At 47.8% G+C, this 22,830-nt stretch overlaps 2 protein-coding genes across 2 annotated transcripts; both read right to left on the minus strand.

Moving 5' to 3' along the window:
• Positions 1 to 276: 276 nt before the first annotated feature.
• LOC148114455 (WAP four-disulfide core domain protein 2-like) lies at positions 277 to 11,032 on the minus strand. The gene is made up of 6 exons (XM_087888858.1): positions 10,820 to 11,032; positions 8,533 to 8,667; positions 6,916 to 6,924; positions 4,299 to 4,454; positions 2,012 to 2,146; positions 277 to 413 (listed from the first exon to the last, which is right to left on the minus strand). Exons 1-6 carry the CDS (start codon positions 10,911 to 10,913, stop codon positions 403 to 405), a joined length of 540 nt encoding a protein of 179 aa, XP_087744984.1. The 5' UTR covers positions 10,914 to 11,032; the 3' UTR covers positions 277 to 402.
• A 2,193-nt stretch (positions 11,033 to 13,225) lies between these two features.
• LOC132712515 (waprin-Phi3) lies at positions 13,226 to 18,455 on the minus strand. Its single transcript, XM_060694222.2, has 3 exons — positions 18,301 to 18,455; positions 15,193 to 15,327; positions 13,226 to 13,448 (listed from the first exon to the last, which is right to left on the minus strand). The coding sequence occupies exons 1-3, from the start codon at positions 18,395 to 18,397 to the stop codon at positions 13,438 to 13,440; spliced, it is 243 nt and encodes an 80-aa protein (XP_060550205.2). The 5' UTR covers positions 18,398 to 18,455; the 3' UTR covers positions 13,226 to 13,437.
• Positions 18,456 to 22,830: the final 4,375 nt, after the last annotated feature.

The raw sequence follows: 22,830 nt of genomic DNA on the forward strand, positions 1-22,830 counted from the left end.
TGAGCAACCTCAGGCTCAAGGCTTCTCTTCCTGCCCTCGGCCGTCCCTCCTTACGCCTGTTGAATGAAGTGGAATGAACATCACCAGGAACGGGAGGATTCTAGAAATGGGCAAGGCTGACTTCAAATTCCTCCACCTCCTCTCTACAAACCGCTCTGACTTTTTGAGAAGAAGCAGGCAGACCCCAGAATTTCCAATAGTGAGTTTATTTGAGAAGCCTCGTTTCTGGAGAAAGGACTTTGTGCAGGCTGAAGCAGCTGGTGGGAAGGTGGTCAGGAGTCTGGAGCGGGGAGGCCAAAGAGGAATGGACCATGCAGCAGGAAGACCTTCTCTGGCTGGGCTGGATGGGAGGATCCAAGGAATGGCTGCTTCCTGCTGGGCTCCTCCATCAGATCTTGGGGCTCAGAGAGGTCCTGAGGAAAGAGCAAAAGGGGAGCTGAGAAGGAGGAACAGAAGATGCATCCCGGCTGGAACGGGGCTTCTTCTTCCTGGTCAGAAGGAGATCCCACTGAGTGGAAGGCAGTGGGCCAGAGTCCCAGGAGGGAGGGGCCATCCCAGAAGCGTAAGAGACAGCAGGTAGTCTGTGTGAGAGAAAGAGGGTGAAGACAGTGTCTCCTTAATTGTTCCCAGAGAACATTGTGGGTTCAGATAGTAGAGTCCTTAATTTGGCAAGATTCTGTCCATAGATGTGAAACAATACTCAGCTTTCAAGAATCACCATGTGCCCTTCTTGGTTTGGGGCCTGACAGAAAACGGCCGAGGAATTCTGGGAGTTCACACACGGCGGCTGAGGGATTCTGGAGTCTACACGTGATGTGGTGGAATATAGTTAGGAGGTGGGATCATAAGAGCGAAGGTATAAGAGGTAGCAGATAGGTAGCTGTGTGAGAGAAAGAGCGTGAAGACAGCCCCTCCTGAATAGTTCCCAGAGTATATCCTTGGTGTAGATAGCAGGCAGCTTTAGTGGGAGTGGAATCCCAAAAAAAATCTAATTGGAAGAATCATTACTTGTTTTTCTGGGAGCCCTAGAGTCCTGTTCTGGTTTTGAGGAAAGGAACAGGGCCCTTGTGGCCCCTCAAATTCCTCTGGGCCCTCTGGAATATCAGGGCCACAGTGTTTTGTCATTCATTTCTATATATTTTGCTCAGCAGGGGACAAGTCAGGAAGGTCTCCCTGAGCCTCTGGAGCTCTTTGAGATCTTGGATTGAGAAAGAGCTTCCCCTTCTGTGTGTTGTGGCCAAAAGGGTCTTCACTGCAGAGGCCCTGCCGTGAGTCAGGGACCATTCCAGAGACCCCACGGATTATTCTCTGGGTCCCCGGAGGCAGAAGGGAGGGAGGGAGGTGTCGAGACTCGTTCTGGTTCCAACGCAGGAAGGAAAGAGGTGAAGGAGACCCCTGGGTCTGCTGGGACGTTCCTTGGGCAGCTGGAGAGGTTGGCCTGCAGGAGGAAGGAGGCCTGGCTGAGGAGGAAGATTTCCTCTTTGGGGCAGATAAGCCGTTCAGAAACGTGAAATATAAATAAATCAAGGAGAACCTGCTGTGTGAGTTCCTGCTGTGAGCTGAGAGTGCTGCTGCCAGGAAGGGAACCCCATCATAAGGGAGGAGGGAGCTACAGGGGTTTGAAGGGCTTCAAAACAAGATGGGTGGGGAAGAAAGAAAGAAAGAAAGAAAGAAAGAAAGAAAGAAAGAAAGAAGAAAAAGAAAGAGAAAAAAGAGGGGAAGGAAGAAGAAGGGAGGGAAGGAAAGGAAAGAAAGAAAAGAAGGAAGGAAGGAAGAAAAAGGGAGGGAGGGAGGGAGAGAAAGAAAAGAAAGAAAGAACGAAAGAAAGAAAGAAGAAGAAGGGAGGGAAGGAAAGGAAAGAAAGAAAAGAAGGAAGGAAGGAAGAAGAAGGGAGGGAGGGAGGGAGAGAAAGGAAAGAAAGAAAGAAAAAGAACAAAAGAAAGAAAGAAAGAAAGAAAGAAAAAGAAAGAAAGAAAGATGCATATAGCTCAGCTGCAGGGCCTTCCTTTACCTGGGGGGAAACAGTGTCTGGCGCATCCAACTGGGCAGCATTTCTTATTCCCGTCGCAGTCGGAGTCCCAGACACAGTCTTGGTAACAATAATAGTCCGGAGGGACTTTGAACATGGGACACTCCCCTAGCTTGACTGGAAAAACAGAAAATTGACATTAAAATTGGCCCAGAATGCAGGAGTGCTGCTTTCCAACCACTCAAACACCTTTTCTGTAAATAGTTAATTGCACATTTTCCCTCCCCCCCTCCCTCTCTCTCTCTCTCTCTCAGCCCTTTCTCCTTCATCTCAGAAAATGGGCCCCAGTCTGAACCTGCCCCACTTGCTTCTCATTAGTGCGTCTCATTTCCAATCTTTGCCTTCAAACTGGAGACCTGTGGGGACTAGATGACCTCCAAGGTCCCTCCTGACCGTTGCTCTGATGGGAGAACCCAGACCCTTGTTCCATCAGGACCCTCAGCTGGGCAGGGGTGTCTGCGAGGCATGGCCAAAAAAGTCACAGCCTGATCTTCAGTCAAACTCACCATTGTGGTTTTTCTCCCAGCCCCACAGACGCCCCAGCCATTCTCTCTTCGGTGAACCGTGGTTTGCTAGACTATGAAAAGTTGATCATGAAAGCCATCCATGAACTGGTGACCACCATCTACAGAGAGCAAGCAGCTTCTCCTCTCCTTAGGGAGACACTTCCAAGACATTATCCGAAGAACCCAGATTGACTACACGGTCTTTAACAGATTAGCAGAGTTGGAAGGGCCCTTGCAGGTCATCTAGCCCAACCCCCCGCCCAAGCAGGAGACCCTACACCATTTCTGACAGATGGCAGTCCAGTCTCTTCTTGAAACCTCCAGGGATGAAGCTCCCACGACTTCTGAAGGCAACTTCTCTTCCATCGGTTGATTGCTCTCACTGTCAGAAAATTCCTCCTTGTTTCTAGGCTGAATCTCTCCTTGATCAGTTTCCATCCATTATTCCTTGTCTGGCCTTCAGGCGCCTTTGGGAAATAGCTTGACCCGCTTCCTCCTCTCTGTGGCAGCCCCTCAAATATTGGAAGATGCTCTCCTGTCTCCCCTGGTCCTTCTCTTCACTAGACCAGCCAGGCCCAGTTCCTGCAACGGTTCATCGTATGTTTTAGCCTCCAGTCCCCTCATCATCCTGGTTGCTCTTCTCTGCACTTTTTCCAGAGTCTCAGCATCTTTTTTATGGTGTGGTGATCAAAACTGGATGCAGGACTCTAGGTGTGGCCTTACTAAGGCTTTATAGAGTGGTGTTAGTACCTCCCTTGATCTTGATTGAATCCCTCTGTTAATGCAGTTTAGGATTGCATTGGCTTTTTTGGCTGCCACTGCATACTCTTGGCTCCTATTTAGCTGGTTGTTCACTAAGACTCCAAGATCCCTCTCACAGTTCCTGCTATTAAGCCTGGTTTCCCCCACTCTATATGTGTCCTTTGGGTTTTTCTTGCCTGCCAAGTGGTTGCAAGGAAAGGGGGAGGCATTGAGAAAGTATCTTCTGACCCCATGTCCTACCTCCTGTAGGACATGAAGTATACTCTGGATATGGAATTCAAATTCTATTTGGGGCTCTTTCTTAATCACTTTCTTTTGCTACCATCTAGCTATTGGGTTTTGTTCCTGCTTGATACAGTTAACCTGCTTGCTATTAAGAAAATAATTCTAGGTTGCATTTAGAAGCGACCAAAAGCTTCAGTATTTATTATTTATTTATTTATTGGTTCGATTTATATGCCGCCCTTTTCCGGAGACTCAGGGCGGCTTACAATGCGTTAAGCAATAGCCTTCATCCTTTTGTATATACCTGCTTAGTAGGGCTTTCGGCCCCCCATAAACGGTGTTTTTTTTTAATACAAAGTCAGCTTATTGCCCCCACAAACCGGGTCCTCATTTTACCTACCTCGGAAGGATGGAAGGCTGAGTCAACCTTGAGCCTGGTGAGAATTGAACTTGCAGTAATTGCAGGCAGCTGGTGTTACTTAACAGTGCTTTAGTCCGCTGCGCCACCAAGGCTCATTGATGACTCCCAAGGCTCATCAAGATTCCCCTCCAGGTGACCATTAAACCAGGCACACCTTCTCTGAAATTAAAGGGATCCTGTCCACCCAGACCATGTGCCATTGGTAGACCACACCTTCTCCAAAGGAAGAAGAACAAGCTGACCTCAGGAGGACCAAGTACAATATCATGTCAGTCCAAGTAAGATGACCTGGGGTCTTTCTTAGGGGCTGCGTTGAGGAGAAGTATAAGAGACATCCTCAAGCTGTGGTGCTTACCTAGTTGGTAATGACGTCTTTTGATTTTTGCTGATGTCTGTTGAGTAGAAAGAATGAGGAGACCAGCTAGGAGAAGCAGAAGCCAAGGTTTCATGATGCAGCTCAAGTCCAGCTGGCAGCAGCAAGAATTCGTCCTCTCGACTGTGTATTCCCAACCTCACCTGGACAGGGTATGCTCCAGATCGGCTCAGGTGATGCAACCTCCTATGATAGTTAGCTGGCGCACTCTGTGCAAGAGAGGGGCGTATCCAGGAGAGGACATCATTGCCTGGAGGGTGAGTAAAACTTGGAGTTGGTCCATCTGTCCCCAGTCCATCTCTTGACTCTCCTTGTTCCGTCACAGAACAAGGAGGGTTTTAACAGAAGGAAGATTCTATCTGTTAAGAGGGATAGAATCAAAATCAATCAACGTAAAGTATTAGTACCGCTTTATAATGCCTTGGTAAGAGCATATTTGAAATATTGCATCTCGTTTTGGTTGCCACGATGTAAAAAAGATGTTGAGACCTTGTAAAGAATGCAGAGAAGAGCAATTAAGATGATTAAAGGCCTGGAGACCAAAATATATGAAGGACGGTTACAGGATTTGAGTTTGGCCAATGTAGAGAAAATAAGGACTAGGGGGGACATGATAGCAGTCTTCCAGTATCTGGGGGGGCTGCCCCAAAAAAGAGGGGGGTGTTTTACCTGTTCTCCAAAGCACCCGAAGGCAGGACAAGAAGCAACAGATGGAAACTAATCAAGGAGAGAAGCAATCTGGAATGAAGGAGAAATTTCCTGACAGTTAGAACAATTAACCAGTGGAACTGCTTGCCACCAGAAGTTGTGGGCGTTCCATCACTGGAGGCTTTTAAGAAGAGACTGGACAGCCATTTATCCAGAATGGAAGAGGATCTTCTGCTTGAGCAGGGGGTTGGACTGGAGGACCTCCAAGGTCCCTTCCAACTCTGTTATTCTGTCACTTTTGTTGCTCTGGGTTTTCCACCCTGCATCGTTTTGCACATCAAAGTCCTCCACCCCAAGGTGACAAATTTACAAATTTAAGGCTACTACAGTAACGGTTGACATTCCTGCACTTCTGGCTTTTGCTGCTTTAGTGCAGGCATTGAGCACCAGTTGAAATGTGGTGGAGGGAGGGGGGCGGCTCCAGAACAGGCAGAAGCCCCCTAACTCTGGAGAATCGCACTCCTCCTGCAGCTGTCCCACCTCCCCCACGTGTCCTTTGGGGGGGAGCCACCCAGTGCACCCCCTTCTGCTGGCCGCGTAGGGACTTCTGGGAGGAGCCTGGAGACTGGATTCCTCCATTTTCCACCAAAAGCTGCTATAAAACTTGGCCCCAAAAGCAGAGACTTTCTTTCCTGGTTGCTCTCAAGCATTTCGGTCTCAGGGCCCCTGACTTTCTGAAACATTATTGAGGGGTTTGGAGCAGTGGTGAAATCCTATCAGTCCGCACCAATTCGGGCGAAGTGATAGTGATAAAATCTACCGGTTTGGCAAAAAAAGCTCCCGGTTGGTCTGAATCAGTATTTCCGATGATCAGCTTTGCCACACCATTTATATTCATAGGAAGCAGGAAATCCTGCTTTCTCACAAATCTAAATCGTGCAACACAGCTGTTCCCCCCTTACTGTTCTACTTACCTTCAAACGGCTCCTTTTCCTGCACGAAGCGCATGTTTTGTGCGCACTGCACATTCGCGTGTACGCAGCATGCATTTGGCGTGCACTGCACATGCATGTGCATGCAGCGTGTGTCTGGCATGTACCGCGCATGTGCGGGCAAGTGAACCGGTAGTGACCCACGGAGGACTTCACCCCTGGTTTGGAGTTTATGTCAGTTATATCTATCAATATTTCCTGGATTAGGAAACAGGAATGTCAGAATATTTATTGATTGGACTTGACAGATTCCCTGAAAGGATCCTGGGGGGCCCAGCATTCCCCAGCCAACCTTGTGAGAACTGCCAGATTAGGAAATTGCAAGGAAAGTAGTGAACATCAAGAATTGGGGTGTGAACTGGGGGGGGGAGGGGCAGCTCCAAGACCCCAGATTCCTAAGGATTTCTGATGTGGTTCCCTAGTCTGGACTAACTTGAAGTGCTGACCGAATGACGGGAGGGAAAGGGCCGTTGCCCACCCCTCTGCATTTCTGAAGGTAAAGAGTGAAAAAGGCATAAAGGGCCGAGTGCGGCCACAATCCTACACCACAGGATATGAGCAACCTCAGGCTCAAGGCTTCTGTTCCTGCCCTCGGCCGTCCCTCCTTACGCCTGTTGAATGAAGTGGAATGAACATCACCAGGAACGGGAGGATTCTAGAAATGGGCAAGGCTGACTTCAAATTCCTCCACCTCCTCTCTACAAACCGCTCTGACTTTTTGAGAAGAAGCAGGCAGACCCCAGAATTTCCAACAGTGAGTTTATTTGAGAAGCCTCGTTTCTGGAGAAAGGACTTTGTGCAGCCTGAAGCAGCTGGTGGGAAGGTGGTCAGGAGTCTGGAGCGGGGAGGCCAAAGAGGAATGGACCATGCAGCAGGAAGACCTTCTCTGGCTGGGCTGGATGGGAGGATCCAAGGAATGGCTGCTTCCTGCTGGGCTCCTCCATCAGATCTTGGGGCTCAGAGAGGTCCTGAGGAAAGAGCAAAAGGGGAGCTGAGAAGGAGGAACAGAAGATGCATCCCGGCTGGAACGGGGCTTCTTCTTCCTGGTCAGAAGGAGATCCCACTGAGTGGAAGGCAGTGGGCCAGAGTCCCAGGAGGGAGGGGCCATCCCAGAAGCGTAAGAGACAGCAGGTAGTCTGTGTGAGAGAAAGAGGGTGAAGACAGTGTCTCCTTAATTGTTCCCAGAGAACATTGTGGGTTCAGATAGTAGAGTCCTTAATTTGGCAAGATTCTGTCCATAGATGTGAAACAATACTCAGCTTTCAAGAATCACCATGTGCCCTTCTTGGTTTGGGGCCTGACAGAAAACGGCCGAGGAATTCTGGGAGTTCACACACGGCGGCTGAGGGATTCTGGAGTCTACACGTGATGTGGTGGAATATAGTTAGGAGGTGGGATCATAAGAGCGAAGGTATAAGAGGTAGCAGATAGGTAGCTGTGTGAGAGAAAGAGCGTGAAGACAGCCCCTCCTGAATAGTTCCCAGAGTATATCCTTGGTGTAGATAGCAGGCAGCTTTAGTGGGAGTGGAATCCCAAAAAAAATCTAATTGGAAGAATCATTACTTGTTTTTCTGGGAGCCCGAGAGTCCTGTTCTGGTTTTGAGGAAAGGAACAGGGCCCTTGTGGCCCCTCAAATTCCTCTGGGCCCTCTGGAATATCAGGGCCACAGTGTTTCGTCATTCATTTCTATATATTTTGCTCAGCAGGGGACAAGTCAGGAAGGTCTCCCTGAGCCTCTGGAGCTCTTTGAGATCTTGGATTGAGAAAGAGCTTCCCCTTCTGTGTGTTGTGGCCAAAAGGGTCTTCACTGCAGAGGCCCTGCCGTGAGTCAGGGACCATTCCAGAGACCCCACGGATTATTCTCTGGGTCCCCGGAGGCAGAAGGGAGGGAGGGAGGTGTCGAGACTCGTTCTGGTTCCAACGCAGGAAGGAAAGAGGTGAAGGAGACCCCTGGGTCTGCTGGGACGTTCCTTGGGCAGCTGGAGAGGTTGGCCTGCAGGAGGAAGGAGGCCTGGCTGAGGAGGAAGATTTCCTCTTTGGGGCAGATAAGCCGTTCAGAAACGTGAAATATAAATAAATCAAGGAGAACCTGCTGTGTGAGTTCCTGCTGTGAGCTGAGAGTGCTGCTGCCAGGAAGGGAACCCCATCATAAGGGAGGAGGGAGCTACAGGGGTTTGAAGGGCTTCAAAACAAGATGGGTGGGGAAGAAAGAAAGAAAGAAAGAAAGAAAGAAAGAAAGAAAGAAAGAGAAAAAAAGAGGGGAAGGAAGAAGAAGGGAGGGAAGGAAAGGAAAGAAAGAAAAGAAGGAAGGAAGGAAGAAAAAGGGAGGGAGGGAGGGAGAGAAAGAAAAGAAAGAAAGAACGAAAGAAAGAAAGAAAGAAGAAGAAGGGAGGGAAGGAAAGGAAAGAAAGAAAAGAAGGAAGGAAGGAAGAGGGAGGGAGGGAGGGAGAGAAAGGAAAGAAAGAAAGAAAGAAAAAGAAAGAAAGAAAGAAAGAAAGAAAGAAAGAAAGAAAGAAAGAAAGAAAGAAAGAAAGAAAGATAGATGCATATAGCTCAGCTGCAGGGCCTTCCTTTACCTGGGGGGAAACAGTGTCTGGCGCATCCAACTGGGCAGCATTTCTTATTCCCGTCGCAGTCGGAGTCCCAGACACAGTCTTGGTAACAATAATAGTCCGGAGGGACTTTGAACATGGGACACTCCCCTAGCTTGACTGGAAAAACAGAAAATTGACATTAAAATTGGCCCAGAATGCAGGAGTGCTGCTTTCCAACCACTCAAACACCTTTTCTGTAAATAGTTAATTGCACATTTTCCCTCCCCCCCTCCCTCTCTCTCTCTCTCTCTCAGCCCTTTCTCCTTCATCTCAGAAAATGGGCCCCAGTCTGAACCTGCCCCACTTGCTTCTCATTAGTGCGTCTCATTTCCAATCTTTGCCTTCAAACTGGAGACCTGTGGGGACTAGATGACCTCCAAGGTCCCTCCTGACAGTTGCTCTGATGGGAGAACCCAGACCCTTGTTCCATCAGGACCCTCAGCTGGGCAGGGGTGTCTGCGAGGCATGGCCAAAAAAGTCACAGCCTGATCTTCAGTCAAACTCACCATTGTGGTTTTTCTCCCAGCCCCACAGACGCCCCAGCCATTCTCTCTTCGGTGAACCGTGGTTTGCTAGACTATGAAAAGTTGATCATGAAAGCCATCCATGAACTGGTGACCACCATCTACAGAGAGCAAGCAGCTTCTCCTCTCCTTAGGGAGACACTTCCAAGACATTATCCGAAGAACCCAGATTGACTACACGGTCTTTAACAGATTAGCAGAGTTGGAAGGGCCCTTGCAGGTCATCTAGCCCAACCCCCCGCCCAAGCAGGAGACCCTACACCATTTCTGACGGATGGCAGCCCAGTCTCTTCTTGAAACCTCCAGGGATGAAGCTCCCACGACTTCTGAAGGCAACTTCTCTTCCATCGGTTGATTGCTCTCACTGTCAGAAAATTCCTCCTTGTTTCTAGGCTGAATCTCTCCTTGTTCAGTTTCCATCCATTATTCCTTGTCTGGCCTTCAGGCGCCTTTGGGAAATAGCTTGACCCCCTTCCTCCTCTCTGTGGCAGCCCCTCAAATATTGGAAGATGCTCTCCTGTCTCCCCTGGTCCTTCTCTTCACTAGACCAGCCATGCCCAGTTCCTGCAACCGTTCATTGTATGTTTTAGCCTCCAGTCCCCTCATCCTCTTTGTTGCTCTTCTCTGCACTCTTTCCAGAGTCTCAGCATCTTTTTTATGGTGTGGTGATCAAAACTGGATGCAGGACTCTAGGTGTGGCCTTACTAAGGCTTTATAGAGTGGTGTTAGGACCTCCCTTGATCTTGATTGAATCCCTCTGTTAATGCAGTTTAGGATTGCATTGGCTTTTTTGGCTGCCACTGCACACTCTTGGCTCCTATTTAGCTGGTTGTCCACTAAGACTCCAAGATCCCTCTCACAGTTCCTGCTATTAAGCCTGGTTTCCCCCACTCTATATGTGTCCTTTGGGTTTTTCTTGCCTGCCAAGTGGTTGCAAGGAAAGGGGGAGGCATTGAGAAAGTATCTTCTGACCCCATGTCCTACCTCCTGTAGGACATGAAGTATACTCTGGATATGGAATTCAAATTCTATTTGGGGCTCTTTCTTAATCACTTTCTTTTGCTACCTTCTAGCTATTGGGTTTTGTTCCTGCTTGATACAGTTAACCTGCTTGCTATTAAGAAAATAATTCTAGGTTGCATTTAGAAGCGACCAAAAGCTTCAGTATTTATTATTTATTTATTTATTGGTTCGATTTATATGCCGCCCTTTTCCAGAGACTCAGGGCGGCTTACAATGCGTTAAGCAATAGCCTTCATCCTTTTGTATATACCTGCTTAGTAGGGCTTTCGGCCCCCCATAAACGGTGTTTTTTTTTAATACAAAGTCAGCTTATTGCCCCCACAAACCGGGTCCTCATTTTACCTACCTCGGAAGGATGGAAGGCTGAGTCAACCTTGAGCCTGGTGAGAATTGAACTTGCAGTAATTGCAGGCAGCTGGTGTTACTTAACAGTGCTTTAGTCCGCTGCGCCACCAAGGCTCATTGATGACTCCCAAGGCTCATCAAGATTCCCCTCCAGGTGACCATTAAACCAGGCACACCTTCTCTGAAATTAAAGGGATCCTGTCCACCCAGACCATGTGCCATTGGTAGACCACACCTTCTCCAAAGGAAGAAGAACAAGCTGACCTCAGGAGGACCAAGTACAATATCATGTCAGTCCAAGTAAGATGACCTGGGGTCTTTCTTAGGGGCTGCGTTGAGGAGAAGTATAAGAGACATCCTCAAGCTGTGGTGCTTACCTAGTTGGTAATGACGTCTTTTGATTTTTGCTGATGTCTGTTGAGTAGAAAGAATGAGGAGACCAGCTAGGAGAAGCAGAAGCCAAGGTTTCATGATGCAGCTCAAGTCCAGCTGGCAGCAGCAAGAATTCGTCCTCTCGACTGTGTATTCCCAACCTCACCTGGACAGGGTATGCTCCAGATCGGCTCAGGTGATGCAACCTCCTATGATAGTTAGCTGGCGCACTCTGTGCAAGAGAGGGGCGTATCCAGGAGAGGACATCATTGCCTGGAGGGTGAGTAAAACTTGGAGTTGGTCCATCTGTCCCCAGTCCATCTCTTGACTCTCCTTGTTCCGTCACAGAACAAGGAGGGTTTTAACAGAAGGAAGATTCTATCTGTTAAGAGGGATAGAATCAAAATCAATCAACGTAAAGTATTAGTACCGCTTTATAATGCCTTGGTAAGAGCATATTTGAAATATTGCATCTCGTTTTGGTTGCCACGATGTAAAAAAGATGTTGAGACCTTGTAAAGAATGCAGAGAAGAGCAATTAAGATGATTAAAGGCCTGGAGAATAAAACATATGAAGGATGGTTACAGGATTTGAGTTTGGCCAATGTAGAGAAAATAAGGACTAGGGGGGACATGATAGCAGTCTTCCAGTATCTGGGGGGGCTGCCCCAAAAAAGAGGGGGGTGTTTCACCTGTTCTCCAAGGCACCCGAAGGCAGGACAAGAAGCAACAGATGGAAACTAATCAAGGAGAGAAGCAATCTGGAATGAAGGAGAAATTTCCTGACAGTTAGAACAATTAACCAGTGGAACTGCTTGCCACCAGAAGTTGTGGGCGTTCCATCACTGGAGGCTTTTAAGAAGAGACTGGACAGCCATTTATCCAGAATGGAAGAGGATCTTCTGCTTGAGCAGGGGGTTGGACTGGAGGACCTCCAAGGTCCCTTCCAACTCTGTTATTCTGTCACTTTTGTTGCTCTGGGTTTTCCACCCTGCATCGTTTTGCACATCAAAGTCCTCCACCCCAAGGTGACAAATTTACAAATTTAAGGCTGCTACAGTAACGGTTGACATTCCTGCACTTCTGGCTTTTGCTGCTTTAGTGCAGGCATTGAGCACCAGTTGAAATGTGGTGGAGGGAGGGGGGCGGCTCCAGAACAGGCAGAAGCCCCCTAACTCTGGAGAATCGCACTCCTCCTGCAGCTGTCCCACCTCCCCCACGTGTCCTTTGGGGGGGGGAGCCACCCAGTGCACCCCCTTCTGCTGGCCGCGTAGGGACTTCTGGGAGGAGCCTGGAGACTGGATTCCTCCATTTTCCACCAAAAGCTGCTATAAAACTTGGCCCCAAAAGCAGAGACTTTCTTTCCTGGTTGCTCTCAAGCATTTCGGTCTCAGGGCCCCTTACTTTCTGAAACATTATTGAGGGGTTTGGAGCAGTGGTGAAATCCTATCAGTCCGCACCAATTCGGGCGAAGTGATAGTGATAAAATCTACCGGTTTGGCAAAAAAAGCTCCTGGTTGGTCTGAATCAGTATTTCCGATGATCAGCTTTGCCACACCATTTATATTCATAGGAAGCAGGAAATCCTGCTTTCTCACAAATCTAAATCGTGCAGCACAGCTGTTCCCCCCTTACTGTTCTACTTACCTTCAAACGGCTCCTTTTCCTGCACGAAGCGCATGTTTTGTGCACACTGCACATTCGCGTGTACGCAGCATGCATTTGGCGTGCACTGCACATGCATGTGCATGCAGCGTGTGTCTGGCATGTACCGCGCATGTGCGGGCAAGTGAACCGGTAGTGACCCACGGAGGACTTCACCCCTGGTTTGGAGTTTATGTCAGTTATATCTATCAATATCTCCTGGATTAGGAAACAGGAATGTCAGAATATTTATTGATTGGACTTGACAGATTCCCTGAAAGGATCCTGGGGGGCCCAGCATTCCCCAGCCAACCTTGTGAGAACTGCCAGATTAGGAAATTGCAAGGAAAGTAGTGAACATCAAGAATTGGGGTGTGAACTGGGGGAGGGGAGGGGCAGCTCCAAGACCCCAGATTCCTAAGGATTTCTGATGTGGTTCCCTAGTCTGGACTAACTTGAAGTGCTGACCGAATGACGGGAGGGAAAGGGCCGTTGCCCACCCCTCTGCATTTCTGAAGGTAAAGAGTGAAAAAGGCATAAAGGGCCGAGTGCGGCCACAATCCTACACCACAGGATATGAGCAACCTCAGGCTCAAGGCTTCTGTTCCTGCCCTCGGCCGTCCCTCCTTACGCCTGTTGAATGAAGTGGAATGAACATCACCAGGAACGGGAGGATTCTAGAAATGGGCAAGGCTGACTTCAAATTCCTCCACCTCCTCTCTACAAACCGCTCTGACTTTTTGAGAAGAAGCAGGCAGACCCCAGAATTTCCAACAGTGAGTTTATTTGAGAAGCCTCGTTTCTGGAGAAAGGACTTTGTGCAGGCTGAAGCAGCTGGTGGGAAGGTGGTCAGGAGTCTGGAGCGGGGAGGCCAAAGAGGAATGGACCATGCAGCAGGAAGACCTTCTCTGGCTGGGCTGGATGGGAGGATCCAAGGAATGGCTGCTTCCTGCTGGGCTCCTCCATCAGATCTTGGGGCTCAGAGAGGTCCTGAGGAAAGAGCAAAAGGGGAGCTGAGAAGGAGGAACAGAAGATGCATCCCGGCTGGAACGGGGCTTCTTCTTCCTGGTCAGAAGGAGATCCCACTGAGTGGAAGGCAGTGGGCCAGAGTCCCAGGAGGGAGGGGCCATCCCAGAAGCGTAAGAGACAGCAGGTAGTCTGTGTGAGAGAAAGAGGGTGAAGACAGTGTCTCCTTAATTGTTCCCAGAGAACATTGTGGGTTCAGATAGTAGAGTCCTTAATTTGGCAAGATTCTGTCCATAGATGTGAAACAATACTCAGCTTTCAAGAATCACCATGTGCCCTTCTTGGTTTGGGGCCTGACAGAAAACGGCCGAGGAATTCTGGGAGTTCACACACGGCGGCTGAGGGATTCTGGAGTCTACACGTGATGTGGTGGAATATAGTTAGGAGGTGGGATCATAAGAGCGAAGGGTGCATTTCAGAGGTGTAAGAGGTAGCAGATAGGTAGCTGTGTGAGAGAAAGAGCGTGAAGACAGCCCCTCCTGAATAGTTCCCAGAGTATATCCTTGGTGTAGATAGCAGGCAGCTTTAGTGGGAGTGGAATCCCAAAAAAAATCTAATTGGAAGAATCATTACTTGTTTTTCTGGGAGCCCGAGAGTCCTGTTCTGGTTTTGAGGAAAGGAACAGGGCCCTTGTGGCCCCTCAAATTCCTCTGGGCCCTCTGGAATATCAGGGCCACAGTGTTTCGTCATTCATTTCTATATATTTTGCTCAGCAGGGGACAAGTCAGGAAGGTCTCCCTGAGCCTCTGGAGCTCTTTGAGATCTTGGATTGAGAAAGAGCTTCCCCTTCTGTGTGTTGTGGCCAAAAGGGTCTTCACTGCAGAGGCCCTGCCGTGAGTCAGGGACCATTCCAGAGACCCCACGGATTATTCTCTGGGTCCCCGGAGGCAGAAGGGAGGGAGGGAGGTGTCGAGACTCGTTCTGGTTCCAACGCAGGAAGGAAAGAGGTGAAGGAGACCCCTGGGTCTGCTGGGACGTTCCTTGGGCAGCTGGAGAGGTTGGCCTGCAGGAGGAAGGAGGCCTGGCTGAGGAGGAAGATTTCCTCTTTGGGGCAGATAAGCCGTTCAGAAACGTGAAATATAAATAAATCAAGGAGAACCTGCTGTGTGAGTTCCTGCTGTGAGCTGAGAGTGTTTGCAGACAAGATGAACTTTTGGGAAAGGCCGGGGCTGCCGGTTCTTTTGTGGGCTTGAGGAAGTTTCTGCCAAACCTCGACACCGGCTGTTGCCAGGAAGGGAACCCCTCATGAGGGAGGAGGCAGCTGCAGGAGCCATGAAGGGCTTTAAAATGAGATGGGTAAGAAAGGATAGGACAGGGAAAGAAAGAGAAAGAAAGAGGGAAAGAAAGAAGGAAAGAAAGAAAGGAGGGAGGGAGGGAGGAAGGAAGGAAGGAAGGAAAGAGAAAGGAAGGAAGTGAGGAAGGAAAGAAAAAGAAAGGGAAAGAAGGGAGGAAGGAAGGAAAGGAAGGAAGGAAGGAAAAAGAAAGAGGGAATGGAAGTGAGATTGAAAGAAAGAAAAAGAAGGGGAAGGAAGGAAAATGATAAAAAAAGAAGAAAGAAAAATGGAAAGAAGGAAGGAAGTGAGGAATAAAAGAAAGAGAGAGAAAGAAAGAAAAAAGAAGGAAAGGAGGGAAGGAAGGAAACAAGGAAAGGAAGGCAGGGAGGAAGGAAGGAAGGAAGGAAGGCTCATAGTCTAGTCCTTCTCCTTACCTGGGGGGAAACAGTGTCTGGCGCATCCAACTGGGCAGCATTTCTTATTCCCGTCGCAGTCGGAGTCCCAGACACAGTCTTGGTAACAAAAATAGTCCGGAGGGATTTTGACCTTGGGACACTCCCCCGGCTTGACTGGAAAAACAGAAGATGAACACGGAGATTGGCCCAGAATGATGGACGGTGCTGCTCAACAACCCCTCCGCCAGCTTCTCTGCTAAAGGTTGATGGCTTGGTGTTGGATTCCCCTTGTTGCGAATGTGGTGCCGCCATGCAAACAATTAACTGTATTGTGCCAGACTGCCCACAATGTGCCTTCTCTGGTTCCCTAGAAGATCTGCATGAAGCAACGCCAGAGGAACCCATCGCCCAGATAGCTGACCTGGACATCCGGTTATGAGGCCACTGCCGTAACCCCTGAGTTGTCTTGTATGTAATTTTGTGGAGTGTGTGTGTATATGTTTACTTCTCTTTGTCATGTTTTCATCATATGCAAACTAATGGCATGTGTGTGTAGGAGCCCTTGCGCCTTCATCCCAGAAAATGGACCCCAATCGGGACGTGGCCCACTTCCCTCTCCCATTTTCAATCTTTTGCCTTCTAACAACTGGACTTTCTTGTTTGTACTTTTGAAGACGTTTTGCTTCTCATCCCAGAAGCTTCTTCAGCTCTGACTGGATGGTGGGGAAGGGAAGGATTGATGCTCCTTGCAGACAGCTGGACATTTGCATGCCTTTAGAGACTCCTTGATGTCACCTGGAAGTTTATCTGTGTCCTCTGAGAACCTCCGTAGACATGGTCAAGAAAGTCAACAGGCTGAGCTTCAGTCAAACTCCCTTGGCTACTACCATCTTGTTTTATCCTGGTTATCTGTTGGAGTGGGCAAATACTCTCTCCTGATTGGTTGTTGGCTCATTAGTTCCTTATAAAAGGAATATGTCAGCTAGGGAGTTTTAAGTTGCCTTTCAGGCAGAAATAAATCAAGAGCCGTTTGAGATAACTCTGGCCTCACCGCCATTCTTCACCCAGGACTTAACACCAGCCGCTAAGTTTAAATATCTCAACACGTGTCCCGCAGATACCCCTGTATCTTTTCTATAAATCTGCTTTGCTAGACCATGAAAAGTTGACATGCATCATGAAAGCCACCTCTACACGCACAAGGCAGTTTCTCCTCTCGGTCTTTATGGAGGCCCTTCTAAAGGCCTTGTCTGAAGAACCCAGATTGGCTGCATGCCTGCAAAGAAAGGAGGAGGAGGAGGCATTGGACAAAGTTGAGCTGTTCGTCTGAGCTCCCAGCTTGGCAATTTGGCTGCAAACATTTAAGCACCATTCAAGGAGACATCTTTGAATTGTGTTTGTCTGCCAGAATGCCGGCCTTAAATACCTTCTTATGTGATGCAAACTAGCATTAGTATGCTAGTTTGTTCCCATACTTTTGAAGTACCCTGTATTTTTCAGACTATAAGACACACCTAAATTTATAGGAGGAAAACAAGAAAAAAAATAGTTTTTGGCTTCTACATGTTGTGTTTTGCCATCCCCGGCACCCAGAAGCACTCTGCAATGCTCCACATGGCCCGTTTTTGCCAAAATTGGAAACGTGACGTGCGGAGGGCTTGGGAGCCCCAAAACAGGCCCGTTTTTGGCAAAAATGTGCCATGCAGAACACTGCAGAGTGCTTCTGGGAGCCTGGGAGGGCAAAAACGTGATGCCCATATTCGGTCTATAAGACACACCTAAATTTTCACCCACTTTTTTGGGGGGGGGGGGGAAGGTGCGTCTTATACTCCAAAAAATATGGTAAGTAATTTATATCACATAAAATTCGCATCACATAAAAAGGTATTTAAGGCCAGCATTCTGACAGACAAGCCACAATTCAAAGCGCACTGATGATGCCTTTGGCGAAATGGTGACGAAATGTTTGCAACCAAATTGCCACGATCGGAGCTCAAACCAACAGCCCAACTACCAACCTAAGCTACTAATATTCAAAGATATTTCATTTGACAAAGTTTCTGACTTCATGTCCAACCTCCTGGGTGAGAAGTGTACGCTAGATATGGACTTCACGTTCTAGGAAGTATTTTGAGCTATGTCTTAATCAGTTTCCTTTGCTGCCATCTAGCTATTGTGCTCTGTTCCTGCTTGATACAGATAACTGCTTGCTATTTAAAAAACCAAAGGTTTCATGATTTCCATCCAAGTGGCCATTAAGCAGAGGCATTTGAAGCCCACCCTCTCTGAAATTAACAGAATAACAGAGTTGGAAGGGACCTTGTAGGTCATCTAGTCTAGTCTGAGGATGATCTTTGGCCCAGAAAGAATGTAGTTCTCCAGAGTTGGAGGCCTTCTGCCTGATCTCTATTCTCCAACCTATCCCTGCTTCATTCGGGGCACAACTCAACTGGTATTGAAGGCCAGCACCAAACACTTGTGATCCAGTAGTGTAGGAGCTTCAACCACTATTTCTTTAACAGATTAACAGAGTTGGAAGGGACCTTGTAGGTCATCTAGTCCAACCCCCCGCCCAAGCAGGAGACCCTACACCATTTCTGACAGATGGCAGTCCAGCCTCTTCTTCAAAGCCTCCAGTGATGAAGCTCCCACGACTTCTGAAGGCAACTTCTGTTCCATCGGTTGACTGTTCTCACTGTCAGAAAATTTCTCCTTATTTCCAGGTTGAATCTCTCCTTGTTCAGTTTCCATCCATTGTTCCTTGTCTGGCCTTCAGGTGCTTTGGAAAACAGCTTGACCCCCTTCCTCCTCTCTGTGGCAGCCCCTCAAATATTGGAAAATGCTATCATGACTCCCCTGGTCCTTCTCTTCACTAGACCAGCCAGGCCCAGTTCTTGCAACCGTTCTTCATGTTTTAGTCTCAAGTCCCAGAATTGTCTTGATTGCTCTAATGGGATGTAATTAATTAATGGGATTCTGCCTACCCAGAGTGTATGCAATGGGTAGACCCTACCTTCTGCAAAGGAAGAAGAACAACCTGGCTTCAGGTGGACCAATTGTAAATCAAACTAAAAGTATTCTTAGTGAGGTGCAAAGTCCTGGATTGAGGAGAGGTGTGGGAAGACACCCTCAGGCTGTGGTGCTTACCTTTTGGAGGACGAAGTTGTTTGGTGGTCTTTGCTGTTGCCAGTTGAGTGGAAAGAATGAGGAGACCAGCTAGGAGTAGAAGAATCCAAGGTTTCATGATGCAGCTCAAGTCCAACTTGCAGCAAGAATTCTTCGCCTCAACTGTGTATTTCTAATCTCACTTGGGCAGGGGTTGTTCTGCAGGGAGGGTCAGGTGATGCAACATCCTATGATGGATTGCTTGCATGTTGTGTGCAAGAAAGGGGCGTATCCAGGAGAGGAGATCTTTGCCTGAATAGAACTTGCTGTTGGTCAATCTGGCCTTGGTCAATCTCTTGACCTTCCTTGTTCTATGACTTGCACTGCTCTGGGTTTTCCATGCTTTGCATGTCACCCCAAGCAGATGTAAGACAGAGGAGGGAATTTACAGTTATTGCATATGAAGAATGTATAAAGAAAGGTTGCAGGAACTGGGCATGGCTAGTCTAGTGAAAAGAAGGACCAGGGGAGACATGATTCCAATATTTGAGGAGCTGCCACAGAGAGGAGGAAGGGGGTTAAGCTATTTTCCAAGGCACCTGAAGGCCAGACAAGGAACAATGGATGAAAACTGACCAAGGAGAGATTCAACCTAGAAATAAGGAGACATTTCCTGACAGGGAGAATGATCAACCCTTGGAACAGAAGCTGCCTTCAGAAGTTGTGGGAGCTTCATCACTGGAGGCTTTCAAGAAGAGATTGGACTGCCGTCTGTCAGAAATGATGTAGGGTCTCCTGCTTGGGCAGGGGGTTGGACTAGATGACCTACAAGGTCCCTTCCAACTCTGTTAATCTGTTAAAGAAATAGTGGTTGAAGCTCCTACACTACTGGATCACAAGTGTTTGGTGCTGGCCTTCAATACCAGTTGAGTTGTGCCCCGAATGAAGCAGGGATAGGTTGGAGAATAGAGATCAGGCAGAAGGCCTCCAACTCTGGAGAACTACATTCTTTCTGGGCCAAAGATCATCCTCAGATATTTTGTCCTGAAGGGGGCAGTTGTTTCTTCCCACTCCTTTCTTATTAAGGCCACAGAGGAGATTCATGTCTTCCAAATGAAGGTCAGATCCTTGGAACCATGGATGGAAACCTGCTTGTGGAGTCTTGCAAGCAGACGTGAGGCTGTCCACCGTAAGAGAAGTGTTGATTCAGCTGCTCTGGTGTTCTCAGGGATAAGAGTCTTTTAAGACAGACAGGAGGGCTGTAGGAGAAGACCAGGCAGAGCTGGAAGGTGGAGTTAAATGCGTGATCCGTTTAGAATCATTGCATTCCCACAAGTGATCCAGGTCCAGCACCCCTTGAATTTCATTGACCCTTATCTAGCACCAACTTAGTGCTGATCCTTAGTTGACTAAATTCTTGCACATAGGGTATAATAATAAAATCTCTGTGCTTAAATTCAACAAATTTAAGTGACATAATAGCAGCGTTCCAATATCTCAGGGGCTGCCACAAAGCAGAGGGGGTCCACGTATTCTCCAAAGCACCTGAAGGCAGGACTAGGAGTGACGGATGGAAACTAATCAAGGAGAGAAGCAACCAGGAAATAAGGAGGAATTTCCTGACAAAGCAATTAATCAGTGGAATGATTTGCCTCCAGAAATTGTGGGTGCTCCAACACTGGAGGTTTTCAAGAAGAAATTGGACAACCATTTGTCTGAAATGGTCTATGACCTCCTACTAGAGCAGAGTGTTGGACTGGAAGACCTCCAAGGTCCTTTCCAATTTTGTTATTCCATTATTCTGAAGATTCCTGGTTCTTTGGACCTGACAGAGGCCCTGCAATTCACCACATGAGGCCCTTATTTGCAAGAAAGTAGACCCAGAAAGATACAAAATCCTTCCATTCTCCACCATTCAGTCAGAATTGAAGAAGCTTCTTGGATGAGAAGCAAAATTCTTCAAGGACATGTTTAAGTCCAGTTGCCTTTGGAAACAAAGTACATTTGGAACACAGAAAGATTGAAGTTTCAGTGTTTAAAATATCAAAGTTTCTTTGAGGTTATTTCAGGGGAACCCGTCCCAAAGAAGCAAGTGAAGGGTTCGTTCCAACTGGTTGCAGGTGTGGAGAGCTTGGGAAGTCTCCCTACTGAGGGCCTGGAGAGCCTGGCGGCTGCTGTTGCTGCTGCTTCTCTTGGAAGACTGAGGCACGGTCTTCTCTCACCTCTTGGGTTCAACTTTCCCTTCGACCTCTTAGTGCAGTGATGGCTAACCTTTTTGCCGCCGCGTGCCAAAAGCGGGGGGAGTGGGGAGGGTCACGGGTATGTGTGCCCACATCCATAATTCAATGCGCCCCACCCTCCCACGCATGCACACATGACCCCCCCACACTTCCCCCTGCTTTTGGCACGCGATGGCACAGTGGATCCAGTAGGCCCAATTTTCCCCCTCCCCAGGCTCCAGAGGCTTTCTAGGAGCCTGGGGAGGGAAAAAACAGCCTTCCCCATCCCCCTGGAGGCCTTCCGGAGGCCAGAAACAGCCAGTTTTCCGACTTCTGGTGGGACCGGAAGGCCTGAAAATCAGTTGGCTGGTGTGCGCGTATCGCACTGGAGCTGAGCTAAGGCAACACTCACATGCCCACCAATATGGCTCCGTGCGCTATCACGGTCTTAGTGGAAGGAGGTCTTGAGGTTCATATCCTACATTCCTGGGTGAAAAAAACAAGTTGGATATTAACTTTTAACTAGTTGCACCCATTCCATAAGCACATTCTTTCACTATTGTCTGGCTGGTGCATTTTGTACCTGTTTGAGGTATGCACCTGTTTGCTGAGAAATTAAAAAGGCAAGGAATGTGTGTTGTTGTCATGCTGTTGACTCCCAGGAAGTGTGACCAATAAACAGAGGCAACTGAGGGGGTGGTCTAGCTTTGGCAAATGTTTTGGGGATTGTGCCCACCCAAAACACATACAATGGATAGTCCATTTCAAATCAAATCAAACCAAATCAAACCAAACCTTTATTGTCAATGCACAACATGTGTACAATGAGATTAAATGAGCTTCCCTTGGTGCAGCCCCTCCCCCCCAAATCACAGAATATATCACAATAACTCAATAAATAAAAGAAAAAGAAATCCCTAAACCCAAATAAGTAACTAACAGATATTCCCATATACATATATGTACTGTATATAACATTATATTATGTTACACCAGTATGAACATGATGTACCTTGCGCTGGCCCTGCAAGTCTATCATATTAAACCTAATTGTGGTGTGATGTTGCATTCAGAAGTCTGACGGCCCACAGATAAAAGCTCTATTTCCTTTGGGAGGGCAGAAGAAAGAACATACTGGTTCTAGGCGGACAGTGGAATTTACCATAGATAAATTAGAAAGAGAGTTGTTCTTTAACGGCTGAGAGAGAGAAGAACTGGGAAAAGGTTTCCCATTGTCATTTGACCAAGGAGTATCTTTTTGTGGCCACAGACCCCCAAGACTTAACTCAAGATTTAAATCATAACATTTCTTCAAACTTTCACAGACCCCCTTTGATGACCCAAAGTGGATTTGTGGACGGGAGGTTGAGATTTACTGGACTAGAAGAGATCCAAGGTCCCTCCCAAACTTATTCTATGTTCCACAACCCTATTGAGAACCAGTCCCTGTCTCGTTTGCCTGTATGTTGATGTCTAGATGACCCAAAGTAGAAGGGATTGCTAACCCTTCAGAAGGCCAACTTGAACATCAGGCCTAACAAAACATGGTTCAATTCCAAGAACTCCAGGATTCTCCACTACTTTGGGTTTACTGTGTAAGCCACCCAGAGTTACGTGCGTGAGACGGGAGGCTATGGTTATAAATCATATAAATAGTATGAAAAAGTAGATGTTACAAGATAGGTATTACCTGACTCATCAGTAGTATTAGTAAGAAGGATCTGAGTGTTTTGGTAGACCATTAATTAAGTATGAGCCAACAACGTGCAGCAATTGCCAACGCCAATGCAATCTTGTGATGTATCAACAGTAGTCACAATGCGAAGATCTCTATTGTGTTGCCCAGAGCTATCCATGGTTGGGAAAGTTGGACCTTAAAATCAAGACAGGAAGAAAACTGATTTCAGTTGTGGTGCTAGAGAAGGCATCTGCATATTCCTTAGACAGTAAACTAACAAGCAAGCACAGAAGCGCATCGCACCAGACCTGTCACTGGAAGGCAAAATCATGAAACTGCATCTCACTTATGTTGGCCGTATCTTGCGGGGGAATTCACTGGAGAAAGCAATAAAGTTGGGAAGAGTTTGTGGTCAAAGGAAACCAGGTCACCAAAGAACATGGTGGCTGGACACCATCAAAGCTGACACTGGCCAGAGCAGAGAACGACTCAAGGAAGTAGGGCAAGATTGGAAGATGTGGAGACCACCTGGCCCACAGAGTCACCAAGAATCAGATGCAACTGAATGGATATCATCATCACCATCATCATCATCATCGTCGTCGTCGTCGTCGTCATGGTGAACATTTTCCTCTTGGCTTCACTGGTGGATCCACCCCTGGTGGACCCAGTTCT

This window comes from Pantherophis guttatus, chromosome 3 (assembly GCF_059756535.1).
Source record: "Pantherophis guttatus breed Tessera chromosome 3, ASM5975653v1, whole genome shotgun sequence".
Taxonomy (NCBI): Eukaryota; Metazoa; Chordata; class Lepidosauria; order Squamata; family Colubridae; genus Pantherophis; species Pantherophis guttatus.

What these genes read in the sequence shown, in the direction of transcription:
- LOC148114455 (XM_087888858.1), bottom strand. Translation starts at nt 10,913, where the DNA reads ATGAAACCTTGGCTTCTGCTTCTCCTAGCTGGTCTCCTCATTCTTTCT. An exon ending in AAGACGTCATTACCAACTAG is followed by an intron (nt 8,668 to 10,819) that starts GTAAGCACCACA and finishes CTGTTTTTCCAG; the next exon opens with TCAAGCTAGGGGAGTGTCCC. An exon ending in AAGACGTCATTACCAACTAG is followed by an intron (nt 2,147 to 4,298) that starts GTAAGCACCACA and finishes CTGTTTTTCCAG; the next exon opens with TCAAGCTAGGGGAGTGTCCC.
- LOC132712515 (XM_060694222.2), bottom strand. Translation starts at nt 18,397, where the DNA reads ATGAAACCTTGGATTCTTCTACTCCTAGCTGGTCTCCTCATTCTTTCC. An exon ending in ACAACTTCGTCCTCCAAAAG is followed by an intron (nt 15,328 to 18,300) that starts GTAAGCACCACA and finishes CTGTTTTTCCAG; the next exon opens with TCAAGCCGGGGGAGTGTCCC.